This window comes from Callithrix jacchus, chromosome 5 (genome assembly GCF_049354715.1).
Source record: "Callithrix jacchus isolate 240 chromosome 5, calJac240_pri, whole genome shotgun sequence".
Lineage (NCBI taxonomy): Eukaryota > Metazoa > Chordata > Mammalia > Primates > Cebidae > Callithrix > Callithrix jacchus.
In genome coordinates this window covers 138,069,178-138,095,328 of record NC_133506.1, presented here as the reverse complement: position 1 = coordinate 138,095,328, position 26,151 = coordinate 138,069,178, and the positions used below count along the sequence as shown (strand labels likewise).

General features: G+C 54.3%; 3 protein-coding genes and 1 long non-coding RNA gene across 29 annotated transcripts in view; 3 read left to right on the top strand and 1 right to left on the bottom strand.

The window, feature by feature from the left end:
• Positions 1-10,604, top strand: part of CYBC1 (cytochrome b-245 chaperone 1) — a 15,451-nt gene extending 4,847 nt beyond the window's left edge. For 7 of the 23 annotated variants that reach the window (XR_013536124.1, XR_013536105.1, XR_013536117.1 and 4 more), the window contains 6 exons: positions 426-570; positions 892-1,728; positions 3,526-5,066; positions 5,567-5,803; positions 8,044-9,753; positions 9,984-10,604. Coding sequence is in view for 2 of the 23 variants with exons in the window: in XM_008997969.6 (XP_008996217.1) it covers positions 426-570; positions 892-1,012 (266 nt within the window). In the remaining 21 variants the exon portion in view is untranslated. Of the gene's footprint in view, positions 1-425; positions 571-891; positions 2,871-3,525; positions 5,067-5,566; positions 6,009-6,056; positions 9,754-9,916 lie in introns of those variants that run through there. The other 16 variants (XR_013536107.1, XR_013536118.1, XR_013536109.1 and 13 more) reach the window with 11 other exon arrangements.
• Positions 2,872-26,151, bottom strand: HEXD (hexosaminidase D). 3 transcript variants are annotated; one of them, XR_008481758.2, is made up of 13 exons: positions 25,750-26,151; positions 24,276-24,410; positions 20,477-20,586; positions 15,929-16,016; positions 11,193-11,357; positions 9,579-9,762; positions 8,745-8,816; positions 8,137-8,332; positions 5,617-5,699; positions 4,281-4,363; positions 4,094-4,191; positions 3,576-3,732; positions 2,872-3,316 (listed from the first exon to the last, which is right to left on the bottom strand). XR_008481758.2 is itself a non-coding variant. In XM_054256662.2 (13 exons), exons 2-13 carry the CDS (start codon positions 24,357-24,359, stop codon positions 3,109-3,111), a joined length of 1,461 nt encoding a protein of 486 aa, XP_054112637.2. In that variant the 5' UTR covers positions 24,360-24,410; positions 25,750-26,151; the 3' UTR covers positions 2,872-3,108. The 3 variants fall into 3 exon arrangements, 2 of the variants coding, with proteins under 2 accessions (XP_054112637.2, XP_078231180.1); XM_054256662.2 differs by having other exon boundaries at positions 3,576-3,665; XM_078375054.1 differs by lacking the exon at positions 11,193-11,357 and having other exon boundaries at positions 3,576-3,665.
• On the top strand, positions 17,348-18,111 carry LOC144582741 (uncharacterized). Its single transcript, XR_013536127.1, has 2 exons — positions 17,348-17,481; positions 17,633-18,111. It is a non-coding gene; the product is annotated as an uncharacterized LOC144582741 (long non-coding RNA).
• Positions 25,886-26,151, top strand: part of OGFOD3 (2-oxoglutarate and iron dependent oxygenase domain containing 3) — a 28,162-nt gene continuing 27,896 nt past the window's right edge. For both annotated transcript variants that reach the window (XR_013536103.1, XM_002748849.5), the window contains exon 1: positions 25,886-26,081. Coding sequence is in view for 1 of the 2 variants with exons in the window: in XM_002748849.5 (XP_002748895.1) it covers positions 26,008-26,081 (74 nt within the window). In the remaining variant the exon portion in view is untranslated. The remainder of the gene's footprint in view (positions 26,082-26,151) is intronic.

The following is a 26,151-nucleotide window of genomic DNA, read 5'->3' as shown; positions in this document are numbered from 1 at the left end:
CTGCAGGATGGGGCCACCCCAGTCCCCAGAGAGGTGGCTTCCCTGAATGGCCACAGGAAATTGCAGGGTGGCCCTGGTTCAGCAGCCAACCTCGAGGAAACCTGGAGGAACAGTGCAGCATAAAGATGTTGCCCTCGCCTGCCGTTGGCACTCCCAGGAGAACCAGCAGGCCGTGCACTTGGCCCGCCAGCCTGTACTGTGGACCCAGAAGACTTCCAGCCTGCACTTCCCACCCAGAGGACCCTGTACTGCTGTCAGGGCCACAGCAATCCTCTGGGCCCAGCCTCAGACAGTGAACAGCAGACACTTTTGCTACCAACCAAGCCTGTCTGTTGCTCTTGATAGCGCCAGTGGCCCTGGTGTGACTGCCGGGCAGCGTGTGTGGGTGGGGACGGCTTGACCACTGACCGTTTGTCTCCCTGCAGTGGTGGTCCTACTGCAGGATGTGCGTGATGTGAGCGTGGAGGAGGAGAAGGTCCGGTACTTTGGGAAGGGCTACGTGGTGGTGCTCCGGCTTGCGACAGGCTTCTCCCACCCCCTCACCCAGAGCGCAGTCATGGGTCACCGCAGGTAAGGCTGTGCGACTTCGATCTGGCCAGAGCTTCCGCCATGTGAGGGGACTCCTGTTCCTGACTGCCCAGAGCTTTGGGGCAGCTGGGAGAGGAGACAAGTTTGTGGATGGGTCACAGAGGGGCCCTTGGGAAGTGTGTGCAGGCTCAGGGCAGCCCCACTTTGGCTGGGGGGGTGGGACCAAGCCAGGAAGTGCTGGGTCCAGTTTGGGAGTCCCAGGGGCTGCTGGAGGAGGGTGGCTGAGGGGGAGGCTGGTGTGGGGTATTGTGGCGCCCTGTGCCGAGGTGACCTGACCTTCCTCCTGTTGCCGGCTTTGCCCAGTGACGTGGAAGCCATTGCCAAGCTCATCACCAGCTTCTTGGAGCTGCACTGCCTTGAGAGCCCCATGGAGATGTCTCAGAGCAGTGACAGTGAGGCCGGCGACCCTGGGAGCCAGAGCTGACAGCCCCGGTGTGCCTGTGCCTGAGCACCACCCACAGAACCCTCAGCCTTGGCCTCATTCGGCACCTCCAGCTGAGTCGGCTTCTTGCCTGCTCCTGCTGCTGCTTTCACACTGCGTGAAACAGCAAGCTGGACCTTCTTTGAGGGGCTGGGCAGGGACTCTGTTGGTGTGGGAAGGGGGCTCAGAAGTTAGCGAGTCCTCCGGGAATCAAGACAGTGGCCTTGGCTTGGGCAGTTCGGGGTGTAAAGACAGTGGGCTGCATGGCCCAGACTGGACAGCTCCACCCTCGGCCTCTGAAACAAAAAGGACACCCAGGCTTTCTCTATCGCGAGGCCTGGGCCTGCCTTCCTGCAGCTGGAGGTCATGCCAGCCCTTGACTCCTGCTGTGGGCCAAAGTGAGACCTCAGATGAGTAGAGGCTGGGCTGGGCTCCCGTGGGTGCTGGTGCTGTGCGATGTCTCCGACACAGTGTCCCCTCCCTCGGTGGATGACCCCAGGGATCAGGTGCTTCCCCAGGGCCAGCAAGGGCGAACCCCCAGGCCTGCCCGGCTGTGCATGCTTCAGCCATACTGTGGAAGCTGCCCCTTCCCAAGGACCCGCCTATTTTGCTGATGCCAGGATCTTGGTGCACAGACTGCTCTATCCCAGCTGTCGACACAGAAGGGTCTCTCTTCTCCTCACCTCAGCCTCAGGAGAAGCTGCTAGGCCAGAAAACAGGTCAGCTCTTCTAACATTGTGCAGCGTTTAAAAACCGGGAGCTCCAGCCTGGGTGCAGTGGCTCATGCCAGTAATCCCAGCGCTTTGGGAGGCCAAGAGTTCAAGACCAGCATGGACAACACAGCAAGATCCAGTCTTTACAAAAAAACAAAAACAAAACAAAACTGGGAGACTTTCTGCAGAAATTGAGTTCCAGCCTCTCTTGAACCTGGGAAGACCTGGTGGGGGGAGGGGGCTGGACCCCCATAGGAGCTGAACACCAGCCATCCTGCCCACCAGTGCTCTTGGTCTCCTGAGGTCCTACTGGTTGCAGTGTGCCTGGCCTGGTGCCATGGCCTCCGAGCTGGGGACTCCTGAGCCCTGTGAGCTCCTAGGCAGCAGCCCCAGGAGTGGCTGGTTAGGAGCAGGAACGCCTTTGCCCCAGGTCTGGCTGCTGCCTCAGTGAGAGCAGACAGGAAAGGGATGAGACCCTCCTCAGAAGTGGCTGCCAGCCCCTAGCGGGGCACATGCTCCCCTGAACATGCCAAAGTTACGTAGTTTTTTTGTTTTGATTTTCTTTGAGATGGAGTTAACGCTCTTATCTCCCAGTCTGGAGTGCAATGGTGTGATCTCAGCTCACTGCAACCTCTACCTAAGTGATTCTCCTGCCTCAGGCTTTCGAGTAGCTGGGATTATAGGCACCTGCCACCACACCTGGCTAATTTTTATATTTTCAGTAGAGACGGGGTTTCACCATGTTGGCCAGGGTGGTCTCAAACTCCTGAGCTTAGGTGATCTGTCCGTCTTGGCCTCCCAAAGAGCTTGGATTAAAGGCATGAGCCACTGTGCCCAGCCCAAAACTAGGTTTTTATATGGTTAAACCTGAGATGTTTTTTCTTCCTTAAGTGAAGTGTACAATGCAGTCATCTGAGGATTCTGGCTTGTTCACTCCAGGCTGTAGGAAGATGCTTTAGGTGAGGAAGAGGGAGCCACCCTCGCCAGGTCCCTGACACAGTGCCGTCCCAGCCAGGCAGCTCCCTGACACGGTGCTGTCCTGGCCCTTCCTCCTCACCAGCCCCAGGGCTGTGGTGTGTTCCTGGATGCAGGAGGGACTGAAAGCAGCTGGAAGCTGGGGGCAGCCTTAAATAACCCTTCACGTGTAACTGTGGCTTCCACTCTTTATTTCATAATTGGTTCGTACGTGCAGATCAGAGTGGGTCTCCCTGTGCTGCTTCCTTCTGTGTTTTCTAGTCTCTCCCCCATGGGGCTGCCCAGGGCCCGCAGGAACTGCGTGTGGGCCAGACACTGCTGAGCCAGAGGGCATGATACCTACATGGGCCTTTTGCCCAGGCCGACAGTTGGCAGCACAGAGCCTCCCCAGCACAGGCACAAGCTCTCCCCTCAGGGGTCCTGAGCAGCATCCCCACCAGGGCCGGTGGGTGGGGGCTGGAAGGCGGCCGCCTCGCTGAGGTCCTGCAGCAGAGCTTGCAGCCGCTGCAGGCTGGGGTGCACGTTCTCCTCCAGCCACTCCTCCACGGCGTCAGGGTAGAAAGCCAGCTGCAGGGCGGCCTCCAGCTCCTGCACGAGGGTGCTCCACTGTGCCAGGAGGCTAGGGGTGAGGGTGCCATGAGCACACAGTATGCATACTTGGGACTTGCCCTCAACCCCATGGTTAGTACTGCCTCATGCCTCAGTTTACGTTGTGTAAAATGGGGCTACTGACCCTATCTCATCCGTGTGTTGGGAGGAACAAGTCAGTGACAGCTGCACATCTGAGCCCAGAAGCCCGCCCCTCACTCTCCTCCGCTTTCACTCTAGCTAAGGGATGCGCAGCAGTCACTGGGAAACCCACGGCTGCAGGGTCTCACCTGAGCGCTGCGGGCTGGATGTGCTGGACCATGACCGGGTGGATGAGCTTCCGCTGGCGGTGGTAGGGGCTGAACCAGCCGGTTACGTACCTGGGCAAATCCACACACAGTCGTGCTGTGCTACCAAGGCAGCCATGGGGCGGCTTTATAGTAATACCTCAGAAAATGTGTAAGAATTGGATAGACATTTCTAAGTCGTATATCCCCCAGAAAGTCTTTGTAAGGATGAGGTTGCCTCCTCCTGTGCTGGGGTGGGGGGTTGGGGGGGCTTGTGCACCTGCCTTCACCTGCACCTATCTGCTCACCCGCACCTGCCTCCCACCTACCTACACCTGCCTGCTCAACTGCAGCTGCCCCCCGTCACCCACACCTGCCCCCTCAACACCTGCCCCCCCATCCACACCTGCCTCATGCCTGCCTGCTCACCTGCACATGCCCCCCACCCACACCTGCCCGATTACCGCACCTGCTCCCCACCCACACCTGCCTGATCACCCACACCTTACCCACATGCTCACCTATTGCCCTCCAGCAGCATGTCCACAGAGCTGCGCAGATGGAGGCTGACTTGTGTGACAAGGGCAAGGATGTGTCTGCCAGGGAAAGAGCTGGCCCCCTCCCTGCAGAGAGCACTGCTGAGAACAGCTGTCCCCAAGGGAGGTGGAAGGGGAGAGGAGGGTGGGGAGGGGGAGGGCCTTGGTGTACTTGCCTCACAGGGTCTGTTATTTCCAGGCTGGAAATCCCAAGAAGGTTCTCCATTTTTGCTTTAACATCTTCATCAAATCCTCCTGAAATCAACCACAGGCAGGGCGGTTGGGGGGGTCTTTGGAGGAGAGGGGGTGACACTGGCACTGGTATCTGCAGGCCTGGGTGCCGGGGGAGCAGGCGGGCAGCACGGAGAGCCACTGGCCAGGCCCAGCCCCGAGTGTGCTGGTCAAGGGGACCTGGGGCAGACGGGCCTGCTGCTTCTCTTTAAATGTGAAATATGTTCCTTATTTTAAAAAATGAGAGAATAGAAGACTGTGTTGCCAGCAGCACCACCCAGACAGCAAGTGGCCCTTCCTGCTGGATGCAGCCTGACCCGCAGGTGTCCAGGGCTCACACACAGTTTGCCCCTATGGTTTATACAACCAATGGAATATCCTGGAGCACCTGAAACAAACCTATGAGGCCTGCAGGCACCAGTGTGGACAAACCTCCCAGTGTCTGTGGAAATACTTGCTGTGAAAGGCTGGCAGCTGGAGGGCAGTGCCCCAGTCACAGGGGTGGGAGGTGGGGCCATGGCCAAGGGACACTGCAAATACCATCAATATTAACACAGCTCCTTAGTGTGGGCACATGTGTGTCTGTTCTATCATTTCCGCCCTTTCTACATATTCTAAGTAGTTCAGAGTCAGCAGCTGAGAAGTCAGTCTGATCTCGTCTGTGTCTTCTCACTGGCCACACCCCCGTCTGGGCTGCCAGCCTGTGGGCCCCGCTCTCAGTGCACAGGTACCACACAGTGGCCATAATTTCCTGTGTGGCTGCACAGCTCATCTTGCCAAGCCCCCTGCGACCCCTCCACCCGCATGGCTCATCTCGCCATACCCTGCAACCCCGAGGAGCACCCTGTGCCTGCCCCTGCCTGTGGGTCCTGTTGTTCCCTCAGGTGACCGGAAGTGAATGCTGGGTCCAGGGCCTTCCAGGGCTGGAAGCCTGAGCCCACACCTGCTCAACCAGGTGTTCAGGATGTTTCTGCAGCATACAGCTGCTCCCCATGTCCGACCTCTGCATGCATTTCTGTGGGTTCACTGTGTCTGAGGGGTGTACCTTCAGAACTCTCCAGTCTGCTTTGGGCTTAGGCTTGGAGACTGGGCACAGGCCCAGCCTGGGTGGACTTCAGGGCAGGCAGGTGGCTGAGCTGGGGTAGTGAGACCACCCTCCCCCTGTGAGAACCACCACAGTCCAGCAGGGTGTTTGGAGCACTGGGCACTTGGTCTCCTGTTCTTCAGGTCTTTCTGGGAGGAGCCGGCAGGGCTTGGGGTGGCCAGACCAGACGTACCCCATAGAAGCAACTGCAGACAGGCGGCCAGGGACGGGACTCCTGCAGGGAGCAGCTCACACAGCACAGAGAAGTGGTCGTACCTGGGTCCATGAGAGGGGTGCTCAGCTCCACAGCCACCCCCAGCCTGACACAGGCGTCCTGATGAGAGGGGTGCTCAGCTCCACACCCCCCCAGCCTGACACAGGTATCCTGATGAGGGGGGTGCTCAGCTCCACAGCCCGCCCCCAGCCTGAAAGGTGTTTTGATGAGAGGGGTGCTCAGCTCCACAGCCCCCCACCCTGACACAGGCGTCCTGATGAGTGGTGCTCAGCTCCACAGCACCCCCGAGCCTGACACAGGTGTCCTGATGAGAGGGGTGCTCAGCTCCACAGCCCCCCAGCCTGACACAGGCATCCTGAGAGGGGTGCTCAGCTCCACAGCCCCCCAGCCTGACACAGGCGTCCCTGATCTTGTTCCAGCAGCGCCTGGGGCAGCCTGACCCCTTCCACCCACAGGGCCCAGGGTTTCCAGGGCAGGCTCTGTGCGGTGGGGCTTTCACTTCAACGCTGTTTTAGAAACCATGAGTGAAGAGTGTCGGGATTCGTTGCTGCCATGCTTTCCGGAGCCATGGGGACCTTGGGGGGTGGCTGGTCATTGTCACTCCCTGCAGCACCTCTGGCTTCTGAGAAAAGGGCTTCTGCTCCTGGGGGCTGCCCTTGATACCCCCTTCCTGGGGCCTCTGGGCTCCTCCTGCCCAACCCTCTCCCTTAGCCACCTCCTGTCTGGCTGACAAGGGTGATGGCTTTTCCCCAAGGCCCCATAAGGAGGGCAAGACGTCAGGCCTGGCAGGCAGCAGGTCAGGGGCAGTGTCTGTCCCAGAGAGGGCTGGGGGCCTTGGCCTGGCCTAGGGTGGAGGTCGGGGCTTCCCACTGCCGGGTAGGGTGCATCCACCTGCCTGTGCCTCAGTTTCTTCAGCTATAAGTGAGGTGGGTGACAAACGCTGCCTCAGGTGTGAGCACAGGCGAAGGCTGGGTGATGCCTGATGCTGCAGCCCCTAGGCTCCCCTGAAGGACGTGCCGCCACTCCGGGAGAGGAGGAGCCCCACCCTGCTCTATGGAGGGTCCTGGTCTATGCAAATGGAGCTGCATGCCAACAGGACAGTGGTAACCAGCTAGAAGCAGTCCCCACCATGAAATTCTTGAGTCCCTCTGAGTCTGAGCTTTGTGGGTCAGGGCACAGGGCCCCTATCAGGGTCCCATCTCCAGCCGCTTGCCCAGCCCGTGGCACCTGTGCGACCTGCCCCCTGAACCCTCCAACTTGAGACAGGACCTGAGGTCAGGACTTGACCAGCAGCCAGGGATTTATCTGCAGCTCTGCTTTCCACATGGTGTCATCACAGAAGCAGGGGCCTGGGAGCACCAGGGTGACGCCACTGAGGTCCAGCTCCTTGGGACTAACAAGGTCCATCCTTGCCAGTCAGGACCCACAGTCACGAGATGTTTACAGCTGAGGAAGCGCTTAGGTACCTGCAGGGAAACCCCTACAACAGCAGACAGTCCTGGCGTCCCCACAGCCACGGCAGCATGTGCCTTCTAGATCCCTACACTTAGGCTTCCACACGCTCACACACTAAAATGTCTGGGTCAGTTTTCTTTCAATCCATAGAGTAATACATTCTTTTTGCTTTTCTTTTTTTTTTTGAGACAGAGTCTCACTCTGTCACCCAGGCTGGAGTACAGTTGTGTGACCTCTGCCTCCCGGGTTCAAGCGATTCTCCTGCCTCAGCCTCCCGAGTAGCTGGGATTACAGGCCTATACCACCACACCTGGCTAATTTTTGTATTTTTAGTAGAGACGGGTTTCACCATGTTGGCCAGGCTGGTCATGAACTCCGGACCTCATGATCCACCTGCCTCGGCCTCCCAGACTGCTGGGATTACAGGCATGAGCCCCTTGGCCCGGCCCACAGAGTAATAAATTCTGTCACATTGTCAGTCCACCCACAGGTAGCATGGCGTAGTGTTTATGTAGACAAGACCCCGATATGAGAAAAACGGAAAACAAACTTGGGTGCAGCTGCACCGGCCTTCTGAGGGCCCCATCTCTCTCACTGAGCACCTTTCGGTGATGTCCCCTCACTGCGCTCGGCCTTCAATTCTTTCCTGTGCCAGACCCAAGAAGCTTCCTGTGGGGTCTCAAAGGAGACTGCATTTCCAGCAACAGAATGAAATTCTGAAAGAGCCAAAACCCTTTCTCCTGCCTCATCACATACAACACACAGCCTTAGGTGTGATGCACAGGGGCAGCCTGGGGGGCAGGGGCCACGTGCTCCTGACCCTGAACATGTGAGCAGCGTCCCTCAGCAGCCGCTCTGCGTGCAGGGCAATCCCAAATGGCTGTTTCCTGCAGTTCTTCTCAGAGGCCTGGCCTACTTTCCCTTTGACAGACCTGGGAAGGCCCTCTGCGGATGCTGGACAGGCTGAGGTGACGGCCACCAGAGCTGCCCTCCACCCTCTGAGGACAGATAGCCAGGGCTTACCTCTGCCAGCCGGTCAGGATGATGCCCTGCAGTGAGTCAGTGGGTCCGCTGCCCGCCACCTGAAGCCACTGCGCGTGGTTCCTGAGGTGGTGCTCCACGGGGGGCAGGGCCTGGCTGGGCCCTGTGGCACCCTTGAAGGCACTGGCTGCCCACAGCCGCAGAAAGCTGCACCGCTGGTACTTCTGCATGAGGAGGACTGGGTGAGAAAGGAAGCAGGTGAGTGGCTTCCGGGGAGGCATCCAACACAGCACCAGATGTTCCTCTCGCGGCTACACCCAGACCCGACGTGGGAGCCACCTGTGACAACCAGGCCAGGTTCCCAGCTGGGGAGACTCCAGCATGTATGTGGCTGGGCCTGGGGTTTATGTGGCCCCTGGTTCACCTGCTTGCTAGGAAAACACTGGTGGATCAGGAGGTGAGCACCGGGGCAGGGTGCTGTCCCGGGCACTGTGGGCTCTGGTCTTCTGGGGCTGTCCCCGGCCTCTACCCATGCATGCTGGTCAGGCCCCAGGCTGCACAGTTGGGATTGCAGGGTCACAGGGTCAGGGGCAGCCTTCCCAGACGTGTGACCACGACAACACCCCACCCCCCAAAAACTTGGCACTGACCCTTGCCATGCACATCCAGGTCGGCCGTGTAGTCCCAGAGCACCGGCTCCACCAGCTGCGGCACCCCAGACACTGCAGATAGTGAACGTGAGGTTGGTGAGATGCCTGGATCACACCCCCAGCCCCTCAGACCCACTTGTTCTCGTTTTGTGTGAAAGTGTGAACCAGATGCCTTTTAAAGACAGGTTTGACAATGAATGCCACAACCTCACGCTGCGCCTTTCAGAGCTGGCGCCCACTACAACAACCGCACTCCTGCTGCTGCTCCACCAGGCCGGGAGCTGCAGGCACAGCTGGAGCACGCGGCTGAATGGAGATTGCTCTAAGTCATCTATGTGGCAGCTGCCAGGCCAGCATGACCCTAGGACACCCTGGCCCCCAGCTTTGCTGTGGGGCTCTCTGAACCTCGGGGCTTTGTACAGAACTGGGCCAGGTATCTGAGCACCATCTCTTGGCCCAGGAAGGCACTCAGGAGTTCACCCCAAAGCCTCAGGCAGAGTGAGCAGGGCCCAGGGGCTAGAGGAGTGGCCAGTGGGAACCTTGGCCCCCAGTCCCAGCAGGATGGCCTCGGAGAAGGTGCCACGAGTGCCAGACACTCCTGAGCCCTCTGGGCCACCGGGCAGGCCTGTGCTCTCCTGCCCAAGCCTCCATGGCTTCTAGGGAAATGACTCAGACATGGTGTTTTCATGAGGGGATTCAGGGGGTGGTTGTGGCAGGTCTGTGTGGGGCTGGGGCTCACTCTGGGGCCCACTTCCTACATTGCCTTCATTCTCTCAAGCCGCGGGTCTTGGGCAGGTCAGTGGTCCACCCCCTCCCCTGGCCCCGTTGGCCAACCTGCGAGCTGGTCCTCAGGCAGGTCCCGCAGCATGTCATCCCACACCAGGGGTGTCACGCCAGGGCGCCGGGCCCGCACGTGGCTGGCCACTGCCCACATGTGTGACAGGCACAGCTTCCCTGTGTTGTTCTGCTCCTGCTGCAGCCACCGGCGCGAGGCTTCCCCCTCTCCGAGGTAATAGACCTGCAAGGAAGGAGCGGGACGGCCTCAGCTGCCATGCGCACCACCGGGAGGGTCCAGGATTCACACTGTGTCCTGACAGAGGGGGGCCGATGCCTATGGGGAGGAGGCCAGGGAGGGGCTTGGAGGGCTCAGAGCCTTTACTCGGCACCCGCAGCATGTTCCTGTCTTCCTTACTGGGCCCTGAACTTCTACTCAAGGTTTCCTGTGAATGTTCACAACAGCTCTACTCACGGCCGCCAAAGCGGAGACCACAGGGGTGCATCCCCTTGACGGGCCGGCACAGGGCAGCACCCCTCACTGTGAACATGGCTCATCCTCAACAGAGAGCCACATTCCAGCAGCTGACAGCCCGGAGGAACACAGGTCATTCACTGTGTGAGCCCAGGATGGGCAGATCGGCCAAGACAGGAAGCCAACTGTGGTCACCAGGGCTGGGGCTGGATGAGGGGCTTCCGCCTGGGATCATCATGCACACCATGAACGTGTGCCAACGTTTATACTTACTTATTTATTTTGGAGACAGGGTCTTGCTCTGTTGCCCAGGCTGGAGTGCAATGGCACAATCTTGGCTCACTGCAACCTCTGCCTCCAGGTTCAAGCAATTCTCCTGCCTCAGCTTCCTGAGTAGCTGGGATCACAGGCGCCCACCACCACGCCCAGCTAGTTTTTGTATTTTTAGTAGGGACGGGGTTTCACTATGTTGGCCAGGCTGGTCTCGAACTCCTGACCTCAGGTGATCCACGCACCTCGGGCTCCCAAAGTGCTCAGATTACAAGCATGAGCCACCTGAACTGAGCCTATATTTTTAAATGGTTAGAACAATAAAGTTTCTGTATATTTTATGCATTCAGATTTCCTTCAAAAAAAGGAAACTTCTGGGGCTAAAAGGTTTAGGTTAGATTCCTGTGAGCTGCAGCCCTGCAGAACCTCCCAGCTCCATTGGCACTAACCCCACCCTGTCAGCTCCGAGTCCTGCCCAGGTCCTGACTGAGCCGGAGTCCAGTAAGTGGAGGGAGGGGCGAGGGTGGGGGCTCATTGCCTGGAGGGGGCATGTCTCTGGCACCCCCTGGGGACCGCCTTTTCCAAAGAGCGCTTCAGGGTCCAAATGCAGAACTAACTTCCTCTCAGCAACCAAAGCGTGTCTCTCAAGTCACACCCTGACTAGTACTGACTGTCAATCCTGAGGCGTGAACCTGCCCATCACCTACAGGCCTCTGTCAGCCCAGCCACCTGGGGTGTTCTTGTCTGACAGGAGGGTGCCTCCGTTGGGCTCTGCAGACCGCCTATCCACCTGGAGAAGATACTGGACGGGGCTCCCTGAGGGGAACAAGCCTGTCTCTAGGCCTCGGTGCCTGGAAGATTTTCCTATTTAAAAGGACAAGCCATGACAGTGAGAGTGGCCTGCACAGAGCTGGGGCAGTGGCACCCACCTCATCACACCCGACGTGCAGCCGTTTGGCGCCTGGGTGCAGCTCCAGAACCTGGTCGATCATGGCGCCCACCAGTGCCAGGGACTCCGCCTCGTGGGGGTTCAGGGTGCAGGGGAAGGGGCCCACCTCCCGTAGGTGGGCGAAGGCTGCGTGCTTCAGCACAAACTGCAGAGACACAGAGGTGCTCGTGTTGGGGGTGGAGGAGCTGGGCTGAGCTCCTTCTGCCCACCTGGGGCTCCTGTTTCAAATCTATGGACAATAAAAAAAATTAGGCCAGGTACAGAGGCTCACTCCTGTAATCCCAGCACCTTGGGAGGCAGAGGTGGGTGGAATGCTTGAACTCAGGAGTTTGAGACCAGACTGGGCAACATGGTGAAACCCCATGGAGTCTCGTTCTGTTGCCCAGGTTGGAGTGCAGTGGCATGATCTCAGCTCACTGCAACCTCTGCCTCCTGGGTTCAAGTGATCCTCCCACCTCAGCCTCCCAAGGAGCTGGGATTACAGGGATGTGCCACCATGCCTGGCTAATATTTGTTTTTTTTAGTAGAGATGGGGATTTGCCATGTTGGCCAGGATGGTCTCGAACTCCTGACCTCAAGTGATCCAACCGCCTTGGCCTCCCAAAGTGTTTGGATTACAGGTGTGAGCCACTGTGTCCCGCCTAAATAAAATTTTTTAAAACAAAATCAGTTTAAGGAAAACAAAAGTGTCCGGGTGTGGTGGCACCTGTCTGTGGTCCCAGCTTCTTGGGAGGCTGAGGCAGGAAGATCACTGGAGCCTAGGAAGTTGAGGCTGCAGTGAGCTGAGACCGCACCACTGCAGTCCAGCCTGGGCGACAGAGCGAGACCCTGTCTCTGAAAAGAAAAAAAAGAGAGTGTTTGTGTGTGAAAGACCACTGTAACTCTGGGTGAGAACTCTCTATGGCCTTGGTCTAGGGTTGCTCACTGCCCCCTTCCCCCTCACTGTGGAAACCACAGCTTTGCTGCCAGAGGGGTAGACTTGACTTGAGGCTGGGTAAAAACCTACCCCTTTTGGGGGCACTGTCAGTAAAAGTATCAGCTGGAGAAAATACCATCTCCTACTTGCCAGAGGACGGGCACAGTCCCTGCTGCGAAGAGCTGAGACTGGCTGGAGACTGCCTGGAAACAAAGACAGACGGTGCTGCACGCTCTCCTCAGGCCTGGCTGCTGGGGGCCACACACATACGGGGACCTGACAGGGCCAGGTGGGAACTTCAAGAACCTGGGGTGTACCCCACCCCCACACAGCCCCGTGGCAAGGGGAGGAGGCTGTGGGCTCAAAGTATGTGAGCACAACCTCTGCCCAAACGCTCAGCTGACCACCACCGATGAAGATGGAGGGGTGACCCTAGGAAGCCAGGCTAAAACATGAAAAGAAGAAAAACATCTCAGCACAGCCAGCAGTGAGCACACAGCCGGGGGCACATCCTGCAGGTTAAATGCAGGCCAAAACCACTGCCAGCACCCACTGGGGAAAACGGTAAACATTCAGCTTTGCTATAATGAATTAACTGAAATGTTCAGCTCTCAACCAAAAATTCTGAGATGTGCAAATAAACTCGAAAGTAGAATCCAGTTAACAGACTGACTCTCAATGGGCCCACATGTACAATTTACCAAATATTTCAAGAAAACTAAAGAATATGTTCTAAGAATGAAAGGAAGCTGGGCATGGTGACTCACGCCTGTAATCTCAGCACTCTGGGAGGCTGAGGCAGATGGATCACTTGAGGTCAGGAGTTTGAGACCAGCCTGGCCAGCATGGCAAAACTCCACTTCTACTGAAAATACAAAAATTAGCCGGATATGGTGGCGGGTGCCATAATCCCAGCTACTCAGGAGGCTGAGGCAGGAGAACTGTTTGAACTCAGAAGGCAGAGGTTGCAGTGAGCCCAGATTGAACCACTACACTCCAACCTGGGTGACAGAGCAAGAGACTGTCTCAAAAACAAACATACAAACAAAACTTAGCACTCAGGGAGGCAAAGGTGGGAACTTGAGCACAGAAGTTTGAGATCAGCCCAGCAACACAGTGAGATGCCCCATTCTCCATAAAAAGGAAAATAAACAACAACAAAAATTAACTCAAAATGGGGCCGGGTGCAATGGCTCATGCCTATAATTCTAGTACTCCAAGAAGTTGAGGTAGGAGAACTGTTTGAGGCTAGGAGTTCAAGGCCAGTCTGGGCAAGAAAGTGAGACCTGATCTTCACAAATAATTTAACAAATTAGCCAGGTGTGGTGGTGCACACCTGTGGTCCCAGCTACTCAGGAGGCTTGCGCCCAGACTGCAAGGCTGCAGTGAGCTGTGGTTGTACCACAGCACTCCAGCCTGGGTGACAGTGAGACTGTGTCTCAAGACAAAAAACGTGGATGTTCAAGAGTTTTGGAGAAAGAATAAAAAAAAAAAAACAGCTCAAAATGGATCATAGATCTAAATGAAAAATGCGCACAAGTAAAACTTTAGAAGAAAATACAGGAAAAATCTTTGTGAGCCGGTGATCACAAACAGGTTTTAGAAATGACACCGGAAGCACATAAGCTACACACTGGGAGAAATTACCTGCAAATTATGTAACATCAGAGGACTTGTATCTAGAACATATAAAGAACTTTAAAAACTTAAGTTGAAAAAAAAGGGCAAAACACCTGAGCTGTTATTTCCAGTATACCAAGAGGGTATAGGAGCCCAGGCACCGTGGCTCATACCTATAATCCCAGCTTTGAGAGGCTGCGGCAGGCAGATGACCTGAGGCCAGGAGTTCGAGACCAGCCTGGCCAACATCTCGAAACCCCATCTCTACTAACAAAACAAAGAAGTAACCGGGCATGGTGGAGTGCACCTGTAGTCCCAGCTACTCGAGAGGCAAAGGCAGGAGAAGCACTTGAACTTGGGAGGCAGAGGTTGTAGTGAGCTGAGATCGCCCCACTGCACTCCTGTCTGGGCAAGAGAGTGAGACCCTATCTCAAAAACAAAGAAAAAAGGTATACTAATGGTAAATCTACACATGGAAGGTCTTCCTCAGTAAGAAACCAACCCTCTGACATGCTGATTTTGGATGTCTGGTCTCCAGTACCGAGAGAACATTTCTGTTGCCTTAAGCCACCTGGTTTGTGGTGATCATTTCTGCCCTGACAATAGTGTCTTTTAAGGAGATGGCATGTGTGTGTGGTCAGAGCTGTGCTGTGACTTGCTGTGGTGGGGAGAGGGGCCAGGAGACAGAGTGGCCCTAGGAGACCCATTAGAGGAGAGTTTCACAGTGAGGCGGTGGTGGTTTAAACAGGGGTGCTGCCTGCACCACAGAGGAGAAGCAGCAGCAGCAGCAGGACAGACATGGGTGGGGGCGCGGGCGGGTAGAGGTGCTGACCGTGGCTGGTCTGCTTCTGGTTTGCACACCAGAGGCTGGAGTAGGCACCTCAATAAAAGTGACCAGCAGGCAGCTGGGGATGGGAATCTGTAACCCAGGAGGTCCGGAGTCGATGAAGTGCAGACAGGAAGAGAAAGAGGAAGCAGGAGCAGAAATGGCACCATCTAGAAAGAGAGGGGGAGGTGGGGACAGGGGTCAAGAGGAGCCTGGGGGACTGCCAGCTACAGGGAGGCAAATGAAAACGGATATCGTGGCAGTGCAGTCAGAGGCAGGGGAAGCCAGAGAGTGTGGGGCTCAGGAGAGTGCTGGTGATGCCAGAAGCTACCGAGGGGGTCAAGCTGGAGAGGACCAAAACCATCTCTGGACTTAGTGACCTGGAAGACACCCGAGGCCTTGGGAGAGATGTTTTAGTGGAGAGGCGGCAGGAGGCTAAGGGTGCACACCAGGTCCCAGAACAAAGCGCGGTGTGGAGAATTGACTAGAAAGGCCAGGAGGACAGTGCTGTGGGAAGGACCTCTGGTGGCATGTGCAGAACACCGGTGTATGGCTGTGAGTGAAAACAACCTTCTTTCCCATGGTGTGGAAATACAAGCCAGAATGGTATATCTGTTAGAGAAATAAATGGAATCTAAGAGCCATTAAATCAATGTGGTGTCTAATGTTGCATCACTTCCTATTTGTTTAATGCAGACATGAAATAAACATATATATATATGTTTCTTTTCTTAGATGGATTCTTGCTCTGTCACCCAGGCTGGAGGGCACTGGCACGATCTTGGCTCATGTAGCCTCCACCTCCCGGGTTTAAGCAATTCTCCTGCCTCAGCCCCCCGAATAGCTGGGACCACAGGTGCCCACCACCATGCCCGGCTAATTTTTGTATTTTTAGTAGAGACGGGGTTTCATCATGTTGGCCAGGCTGGTCTCAAACTCCTGACCTCAGGTGATCCACCCACCTCAGCCTCCCAAAGTGTTAGAATTATGGGCCTGAGCCACTGTGCCCGGCCTGAAAAGCACTTTTTCTTTCCTTAATACTGTGTTTTACCTCACATAATAATATTCTGGTGAATACGGATTAAAAAGGAAACCGCCCCCCAGCCTCCAGGACCCTCTTTCTGGCTCTTCCCTTCCATTCCACAGGCAGAGAAGCTCTCCAACCTGCAGGTCTGACCGAGTTAGGCAGGGAGGGGCTTCCTAGAGCAAAGGCCTCCCCGTGTTGTGCTGTGCTGCGCTGTCTGCACCCCAACCACGGGCCCTGCTGCGCCTTCTGCTGGGCACAAGCCTGGCCCAGCCTGCAGTCCTGGGACCCCACACCTGCCACCAGGTAACTTCCATTCCTGCCACTCACCTCCATGTGTCCAAACGTCTGCACCAGTGGAATCACTTCCAGCTCATTGAGTCCAGCCAGATGCAGGATCTCTTTGATTTCTGAGGGGCTGGAGAGACAAAATTCATGCAGAGAGAGGGTTGTGTGGGCAGCTCACGATGTCCACACTCCCCCAACCCTTCCTCGTAAGGCCCTGGGGGGCTCTCTGGGAAACGGTGAAGCCCTAACCCCACAAAGCTTGATAGATACCCCGGTTTCTGGAATGGCACCTGCTCTAAAATTTGGGAAGATGATGTTCTAGCACATCCTCAAGTAACAGTTTGCTTTTTTTTTTTTTTTTGAGACAGAATCTCACTCTGTTGCCAGGGTGGACTGCAGTGGTGTGATCTTGGCTCACTGCAACCTTGGCCTTCTGGGTTCAAGTGATTCTCCTGCCTCAGCCTCCCAAGTAGCTGGGACTACAGGCATGTAACACCACATCCAGCTAATTTTTGTATTCTTAATAGAGACAGGGTTTCGCCATGTTAGCCAGGATAGTCTCTATCTCTTGACCTCATGATTTGCCTGCCTTGGCTGCCCAAAGTGCTAGGATTACAGGTGTGAGCCACCGTGCCTTGCCCAGTTTGCTTTTCAACCCTTGACCAGAGAATGAAGTCATGGCATTTTACAAGAAACTACACAAGGCCAGCACGGTGGCTCACGCCTGTAATCCTAGTGCTTTGGGAGGCCAAGGTGGGTGGATCATTTGAGATCACGAGTTTGAGACCAGCCTGAACAACATGGTGAAACCGTCTCTACTAAAAATACTAAAATTAGCTGGGCCTGGTAGCATGTGCCTGTAGCCCCAGGTACTTGGGAGGCTGAGGCAGGATAATTGTTTGAATCTGGGAGGCAGAGATTGCAGTGAGCTGACATTGCACCACTGCACTCTAGCCGGGGAGACAGAGCAAGACTGTCTCTCTCACATGCGTGCGTGCGCGCACACACACACACACACACACACACACACACACAGAGCTACACAAGGAGCCACACATTCCAGACTCGGGGTCAGCAGCTGGCCCGAGGGCAGGTCCACCCCAGAGCCCTTGACTTGAAGCAGTCCCTGCGGCACATGTCCTTTGCAGGAGGGTCACATCCTGGGAAGGGCTGGCTGCCCCGTGTCGACCTTTGTTTTTCACAAGCTTTCCATGAGTTGTCACTTATGAATTTATCTAAAAAAAAGAAAACTATTTCTAGCTTTTGTATGTGTTTGAACCATCTTAGACTAATCAGTTCTATAAATTTATGAGTTATATAAAGTCTTTAAATATTCCTCTTTCAAGCTTCAAAGGCACCCTGGTACTTTCTCACACTGAAAGACACAAAACATCTTCATTGTAAAAAAAAAATACTAGAAGAGTATGAAGAAAATGCTAAGCCCTGATCATCTCATCACAGGCTAACACCCTGGCTCGCCGTTCCCATCTTCTGGTCTAACCACACATGGGTGCACCGGGTCCAGGCATTTCGGAACTCTGACACATGGAGCAGAAGGGTGTCCGGAGCACCTGTTACTTTACACTCAACAGCAGGTAGTTTGCTTTTTCTCAGTCTCATAAACACAGAGTCTTACAATGTTTTAAAAAGCTTTGCCAGTTTGGTAGCCAGGACGGTATTGCATTGTTGACTTAGTTTCTTTGATTTGAATACTATGAGAGTTTAACATTTTCTTTTTTTTTTCAGACGGGGTCTGGCTCCATTGCCCAGGCTGGAGTGCAGTGGCACAATCTCGGCCCTTGCAGCCTCTGGCTCTTGGGTTAGTCCAAACTGCACAATTTTGCAAGCCCCCTGCCATTTCAGACCGCGGCCAAAGTGAAACATTCCACAGGGGTTCGGGCTGTGAGAAACTGCCTGCCCAACTACCTGATCACAAGGCATAGGAATGTCTTCGTCACACTCTGCTGGACAAAGGCCCAACTGAAGGAACATCCCTATCAATTCTGCTGGGAAAAACTGCCAGGAACATAACATTCTGTGGGAACAAGGACCCAAGTGCCTCATCATGGGCATCTTCTCAACATCTTCCTGGGCAGCAAGCCACACTACCCAAACCCCTCCCGCCCAGGCCTACAAGTACCCCAGCCTGCAAGTGGCGGTGGGCTCCGGTATTAAGCTGGTCCCCACTTCTGTAGGTGTCTGCAATATACCTGTGTTGCTGTAGAGATGCTCTCTCTCTGTCTTTGTTTTGTTTTTGTTTTTGAGATAGAGTATTGCTCTGTTGCCCAGACTGGAGTGCAGTGGTGCCATCCCAGCTCACTGCAACCTCTGCCTCCCAAGTTCAAGCAATTCTCCTGCCTCAGCCTCCTGAGTAGCTGGGATTACAGGCACCTGCCACTATGCCTGGCTAATTTTTGTATTTGTAGTAGAGACAGGGTTTCACCATGTTGGCCATGCTGACCTCGAACTCCTGACCTCAGGTTATCCGCCTACCTCAGCCTACAAAAATGCTGGGATTACAGGCGTGAGCTACTGCACCTGGCAGGTTCTGTGTCTTTCTTTAACCCTCGCTTTCCCTTTAAAAAACCTAACACCAGGCTGGGAGCTGTGGCTCACGCCTGTAATCCCAGTATTTAGGAGGCTGAGGCGGGTGGATCACCTGAGGTTGGGAGTTCAAGACCAGCCTGACCAACATGGAGAAACCCTGTCTCTACTAAAAATACAAAAATTAGCCAGATGTGTTGGCACATGCCCGTAATCCCAGCTACTTGGGAGGCTGAGGCAGGAGAATCACTTGAACCTGGGAGGCGGAAGCTGTGGTAAGCCAAGATAGCACCATTGCACTCCAGCCTGAGCGGTAAGAGCAAAACTCTATCTCAAAAAACAAAAACAAAAACCTAACACCAGGCTCAAGCCATCTTCCTACCTCAGTCTTCCAAGTAGCCTGGACTACAGGCCCATGCCATTATGTCTGGCTGATTTTTGCATTTTATGTAGAGATGGGGTTTTACCATGTCGCACCAGCTGGTCTTGAACTCCTGAGCTCAAGCGATCCTGTTGCCTTGGTATTCTAAAGTGCTGGCATTATAGGTGTGAACCACTGTGGCCAGCCACTTTTTCCCCTTAAACTGATTTTGTTTTTAAAAAATTATTTATTTAGGCTTGGTGCAGTGGCTCATGCCTATGATCTCCGTACTTTGGGAGGTCAAGGCAGGCAGATAGCTTGAGCTCAGGACTTTGAGACCAGCTTGGGCAACATAGTAAAACCCATCTCTTAAAAAAAAAAAAATTGCCAGGCACCATCCCAGCTACTTGGGAGGCTGAAGAAGGAGAACTACTTGAACTGGGAGGCGGAGGTTACAGTGAGCTGAGATGCTGAGATTCCACCACTGCACCCTAGCCTGGGCAACAGAGTGAGGCTGCGTCTTAAAAAAATTGTTTATTTATTTAAGACAGGGTCTTGCTCTGTCATCTGGGTTGGAGGGTGTGGCGCAATCATGGCTCACAGCAGCCTTGAACTTTGAGGCTTAAGGGATCCCCCACCTCAGCCACTTGAGTAGCTGGGACCACCAGTGGGCATAACCATGGTTTTTTTTTGTAGATAAGGCATCTCCCTATGTTGCCCAGGCTGGTTTCCAAGTTTTTGCTTCAAGTGGTCCTACTGCCGTGGCCTCCCAAAGTGCTGGGATTACATGTAGGAGCCACTGTGCACAGCCTGTTTAACATTTTCTTTTGTTATTTTGAGACTCTGTCATCCAGGCTGGAGTGCAGTGGCACGGTCTTGGCTCAATGCAACCTCCGCCTCCCTGGTTCAAGTGATCCTCTTGCCTCAGTCTCCCGAGCAGAATAGCTGGGACTACTATTCTAGGTGCGCACTACCACACCTGGCTAATTTTGTATTTTCAGTAAAGATGGGGTTTCACCATGTTGGCCAGGCTGGTCTCGAACTCTTGACCTCAAGTGATCTGCTCACCTTGGCCTCCCAAAGTGCTGGGATTACAGGCTTGAGCCACCGCGGCGCCTGGCCTTTACATTTTCTTATAAGCTTTTTGGCCATTTTTGTGTCTTCCTTTGGGATTGGCCAGTTAATGTCCGTTGTGCATTTATCGTTTGGGATATTTTGATTTTCACCGAGACCTGTGATTTTAAAGCTGAGCAGGGGCCTCCCATCTCCACCACTCCTGATTTTATTGCTTTTTATTTTCTCCCCTTTAATCACTTCTCTCACTCAAGGCTCGGCTGTGGCCTTGATGAGCAGCCTCCCCGCCCAGATGCCTTCTCTAGCTTCTCTAGCAGAGGAAACACCGGCTGGACAGACAGGAACTGCAGCTCTTCCCCGTGGGGGCACTGCTGATGCTTACCTTCTCTTTACATGTTTCAAAATTCTCTCCAGTGAATGTTTGAAATGTTTTCATAATTAATTTTTACAATTGAAGAGATGAATTTAAAAAAACAAAAAAGGAACATACCCACCACTGTTTAGTCCCGGACTATTCCACCCGTACCTCCAGGTTGCTGCTCCTCCCGCCCTGGGGAACCCCCCTTCCCCACTTTCCCTCCTCCCTGGTCCCTGCCTCGAGGTGGTGTTACCTGTAGGCGTACTTGGCCCTCAGCAGCCTCAGAGGGCCCTCATAGGGAAACATGTCTTCATACTCAATGAGGAGGCCGTTTGCACCCAGCGCACGGAACAGAGGAAAAATCTGGGGGGTAAACAGGGATAGGTTGGGAAGAAGTGAGCGCTGGAACACAACGTGACATGTCCACAGCATGAAGAAGCTTTCCTTTTCAGCCTGTGGAGACTGTGGGGGCTGACATTCCTATTTTTCCCGATAAGCCTCAATCCGGAATGTGTGCTTTACACTATGCCAAATGAACTCCCCGTTCCAGTGATTGTCTATTTTGCACAGGAGGGGAGATATTTTATAAAACAGGGCTGCTGCTCAACAGGTTAGCACTGGTGGCTCAGCTGGGGAGAGAGTGCTCCCGCCAGCCAACACCCACCTCAAAGCAGCTCTTCATGCACGGGGAACTGGACATGGCAGCCAGGCTGAAGGGCACCGCCAAGGCACGGGGGATGGGGCAGGGCAGCCAGGCTGAAGGGCACCGCCAAGGCACGGGGGACGGGGCAGGGTAGCCAGGCTGAAGGGTACTGCCAAGGCATGGGGGATGGGGCAGGGCAGCCAGGCTGAAGGGCACCGCCAAGGCACGGGGGACGGGGCAGGGTAGCCAGGCTGAAGGGTACTGCCAAGGCATGGGGGATGGGGCAGGGCAGCCAGGCTGAAGGGCACTGCCAAGGCATGGGGGACAGGGCAGAAGGAGCCGGTGGGGGATAGGGAGCAGGGCTCTGAAGGGTTGGGTCAGCACCTGGGGGAGATGAGAGAGGGGTGCAGAATTCATTTGTTCCTGGGCTGTTCTTGTGGGGTCCCTTTCCCCTCGTTCTCCCCACTTCCTTCTTTTTTGAGAGAGTCTTACTCTGTCACCCAGGCTGGAGTGCAATGGTGTGATCTCAGCTCACTGCAACCTCCACCTCCCGGGTTCAAGCAATTCTACCTCAGCCTCCCAAGTAGCTGGGATTACAAGTGCCCACCACCATACCCAGCTAATTTTTGTATTTTTAGTAGAGACGGGGTTTCACCATGCTGGTCTTGAACTCCTGACCTCAGGTGATCTGCCTGCCTTGGCCTCCCAAAATGCTGGGATTACAGGTGTGAGCCACTGTGCCTGACCTCTTTTTTTTTTTAAACACACGTGTCTCACTCTGTCACTCAGGCTGGAGTGTGCTGGCATGATCATGGCTCACTGCAGTCTCCAACTCTTGGGCTCTAGTGATCCTCCAGCCTCAGCCTCTGAGAAGCTGGGACTACAAGAGCAAGCTAGGCCTCCTGGATGATACACGGAGAACCAAGGCGCCGCAGCTGACAGTCGGGACAAACTGCTGGACACGGAAGGCCACGTGGACTATCAGATGTTTCTAGATGTCATGGGGCTGTGATCACGAGGGAGCCTTGGGTCACAAAAGCAGAACCACGGCACCACGTGGTGGCTCACACCTACAATCCCAGCACTTTGGGAGGCCGAGGTGGGTGGATCATGAGGTCAGGAGTTCAAGACCAGCCTGGCCAAGATGGTGAAACCCCATCTCTACTAAAAATACAAAAATTCGCTGGACATAGTGGCAGGCGCCTACAGTCCCAGCTACTGGGGAGGCTGTGGCAGGAGAATCACTTGAACTCAGGGGGTGGAGGTTGCAGGGAGCCGAGATTGCGCCATTGCACTCCAGCCTTGGTGACAGAGTGAGACTCTGTCTCAAAAAAAAAAAAAAGCAAAAAGAAAAGTAGAACCATGTAGCCAACCCACAGAAACACAAGGGGTGATGAATGGGGGTCTTAGGTTTGGGGTGATCTGTCACGCAGCAACAGATACCAGAAACAAGACTGCAGCTGTGCGTAGGTTCAATCTTCTTAGCTTATATTCGATTTGTCAGAATGTCTTTTTACTGCTTCAGGTTTGCTTTCTTCTTTTCTGTCACCTATTTCCAAATACTACATTTTCCATGGTATCCACTTTTGTGCTTCTAGTTTAGTTTTCATTAAAAAAATTGCTTTTTTCCTTATAATTCATTCCTGAGCTCCACAGGCAATGTTTTATAACCTCCTTCTGTCTAGTTACCACATTTCTTGGCTTTTTTATTTCCTTCTCTCTCTCTCTCTCCTTTTTTTTTTTTTTTTTTGAGACTGAGTCTCACTCTATCACCCAGGCTGGAGTGCCATGGCACGATCTCAACTCATTGCAACCTCCGCCACCCAGGTTCAAGCAATTTTCGTGCCTCAGCCTCCCGAGTAGCTGGGATTACAGGCACCTGCCACCATGCCCGGCTAATTTTTGTATTTTTATTAGACACAGGGTTTCACCATGTTGGCTAGGCTGGTCTCAAACTCCTGGCCTCAAGTGATCTGCCCGCCTTGGCCTCCCAAAGTGTTGGGATTACAGGCGTGAGCCACTGCACCTGCGCTGCTGTGCTGGCTCATTTTTGTATTTTTAGTAGAGACGGGTTTCTCCATATCAGCCAGGCTGGTCATGAACTCCTGACCTCAAGTGATCTGCCAGCCTTGGCCTCCAGCTGGGATTACAGGCGTGAGCTACCATGCCTGGCCTGTTGCTCATTTTTAAGAACAGGCTCCTGTGTTTGCAATGGTGACAGGCCAGCCTCAAGGCCCCTCCTCTTCTACTGCCCTGCAGTATCAGAAACTGCAGGCTCTGTGTAGCTGCTTCTGCTGTGTTTTCTGACCTCCACCTCGTCCAGGAGCTGAGCATTCCCCTTTCCCTTGGCTGTTCCTGCCCAGTCCGATGTGATTCTTTCCCTGTGGTGTTCTTAGTGGGGGGCTCTGTTCCCATGGAAGAGTTTCATTAGGTATTTCTGAGCACCTCATGGCCTTGGGCCTCCCCACACCCTCCTTTAAGTTTCTACCCTGGAGCCAGTAAAACCTGCCCCCGTTTCTCACTATGGGAGAGCTTTACTTCTGAGGCAGTTTTCTGGGTCCTCTGGTCTTGGCACTGTTGGAGCTCCCCTTATCTGTCCTCTATTACCTCCTGCTTGGCTGCTAACCCCATGTGGGTGTTATTCTGTCTGTGGTTTGGCCCCACCCACTTGTAGTCTGGGATCCATGGGGACACGATAATGCCTAGTTTTGTTGAAGACTATCTTAGTTTTCCAGTGGGGGCTCTAATAAATGACCATAAACTGGGTGGCTTGACACAACAGAAATTAATTCTCTCACAGTTCTGGGAGACCTAAGTCCAAAATCCAGGTGGGGGCAGACCCAGCTCTCCCGGAAGGCTGCAGGGGAGGACCCTTCCTTGCTTCTCTCCAGCAGTCCTCTGCATCTGTGTGGCGTCATGACCACCTTAGCTGCTGTCACCGTGGGGTGTCCTCCTGGGTCTTCACACTGCCTTCCCTCTGAGCGTCTCAGGCTCTGAATTTCCCTCTCCTCATTAGGATGCCAATCCCTGGATTAGGGGTCACCGTATTCTAATACAACTTCATCTTATTTTGATGACATCTACAGAGATCCTCTTTCAAATACAGTCACATTCACAGGTCCCAGCAGTTAAGGCTTGAACACATCTTTTTGGAAGGACACACTTCAACCCATAACAAAGAGGCTGTGTTTCTTTTGTTTTCTTTATTTTCCTGTTGCCATTCTGGTTGTTCTGTTTTTGTGAGAGGCTATGGGGGAAATTCAAAATCAACGCTGCTGCCACCATCTTCCTCTACCAAGAACCTTGTGGTTGTATTCTAGGCACCCACTTCCACAGAACACCGTTCAAAACTTTAAAGACTGAAGCCAAGGCAAAAACCGATGCTCCAAAGGTAAAAGGAAGTCCTTACCTCTGAGAGGTACGAGACCTTTGGTGGCGCTCCTTTAAGGTCTAAATGAACTAATCTCATCTTAAATGGCGTGGAACCTGACATTTCAATATTTTCTGTGAACTCCTATGGCAAAGTCTCCTTGGGGACTTCTTCCTAGTGGAGAAAATCAGAGTTATCAGCAGGGGCAGAAGTTTCTCCCTTTGTCCTTTCCTTTATATTTTGTTTCAGTTCTGATACTAGCCAGTGTTTTTGTTTTGTTTTGTATTGTTTTGTTTTGAGAGAGAGTCTTGCTCTGTCCCCAGGCTGGAGTACAGTGGCGAAATCTCCATCTCACTGCAACCTCTGACTCCCTGGTTTAAGCTATTCTGCCTCAGCTTCTAGAGTAGCTGGGATTACATGCACCCACTACCATACCCATCAGATTTTTTTTTTTTTTAAGAGAGACGGCGTTTCACCATATTGGCCAGTATGATCTTGATCAACTGACCTCGTGATCCACCTGCCTTGGCCTCCCAAAGTGCTGGGATTACAGGCGTGAGCCACTGCAGCCAGCCCCCGTTTTGATTCATTAACTCGGAGGAACCTCATTTTGCCAACATGAAAATGAACCAGAAGTCTACCTGCATGTTCAAATATAGAGACCTCTGCTACTTGTGATTTGCTGCTAAAACAAAACAGCACTGGTTTTTTTTATAAGACGGTTATGACCTATAATAACACAAATAACTGCAAAACAACTTTGTTTTAAAAACCTTGTTAAACTAGATGTACTATGATAGTGAAAACAGTCCCGCAGAAGCCTCTAAACATCTTATCAGGCCCCACGATATGACACTTCTGCAGGAAATTTATCCTAATTTTAGAGAACATTAAAGCTAGTATGTATTTCTAGAGCTCAGATCGGCTTGATTATAAGGAGGAAGAAACTGTAAAGCTGACTCCAGCTTGGAGAAAACTGCCTAGGGTTTAAAGTAAGCTGATAATCTTTTAAAAGCCCCAAGTGCATCAGAGCTGACTGTAGTATCACATTAAATAAAATCGGCATCCAAGGAATCAGGAAGCAGCTGGGGAAAAGTAAAATGTGTTTGTTCGTTTTTTCCTATCTATTTTGAAAGCACAAAGGACTGGGCGAGAAAAGGAAAGAAAACCTTTGTACGTGAGACAGACTCAGTTCAGTAATTCAACCCTTGGTTCTGTGCAACGGTTCGCAGGCTCCTGACCCTAAGGGATCTCTGTAACTCAGCAGGGCAGGCTGGTGGTGCTAACGGACACCAAGCACTTTCAGCTTTTACAGACGACACAGTTTTCACCCACAGGCTCGGTGCAAGCCTCTCCCGGCAGCCCCGCAACGCCGCTGCGGGACAGCCACGCCGAGGGGCGCCGCTCCGGAGCCCGGCCGTCCCTCTCCAGGTGCAGATGCGGGGGGGGAAACGCTTCCAGCCGGGAGCCGACCGGCGGAGCGCGCAGAGCCAGCACCGCACCCGCACCTCACCTGCGCCGCTGCGGTCCCGCGAGGTCCGGGGGCGCAGCCAGGTCCGGCCACCTCGCCCACGTGACCGCCGCCTCCGCTCCGAGCCCCGCCCCGCTCGGCCGCCGATTGCTCCGGCCTGGCCGCCAGCTCAGGGTCCGATGGCCGAGCGCGTCGCTCTCGCGTCCCTGCGCCGCGCCCGCCTCGCGCTCCCTGTTACGGCGTTAGTCCCCGGGCCTGGCGGTTCCCGCGTCTGGCGCTGTTCCGAGGCGGCCTGGCGCGATGGCGCCTCAGCGGAGGGCCGCAACCAAGGCGCCCGAGGGCAACGAAGGGGCCGACCGCCGAAACAGGAGCAGGTAGCGGCGAGGACGGGAAGGGCGCGCGCAGCATTGGCGGACGGGGCCGTGGCGTGGGCGGGGCGGGCCT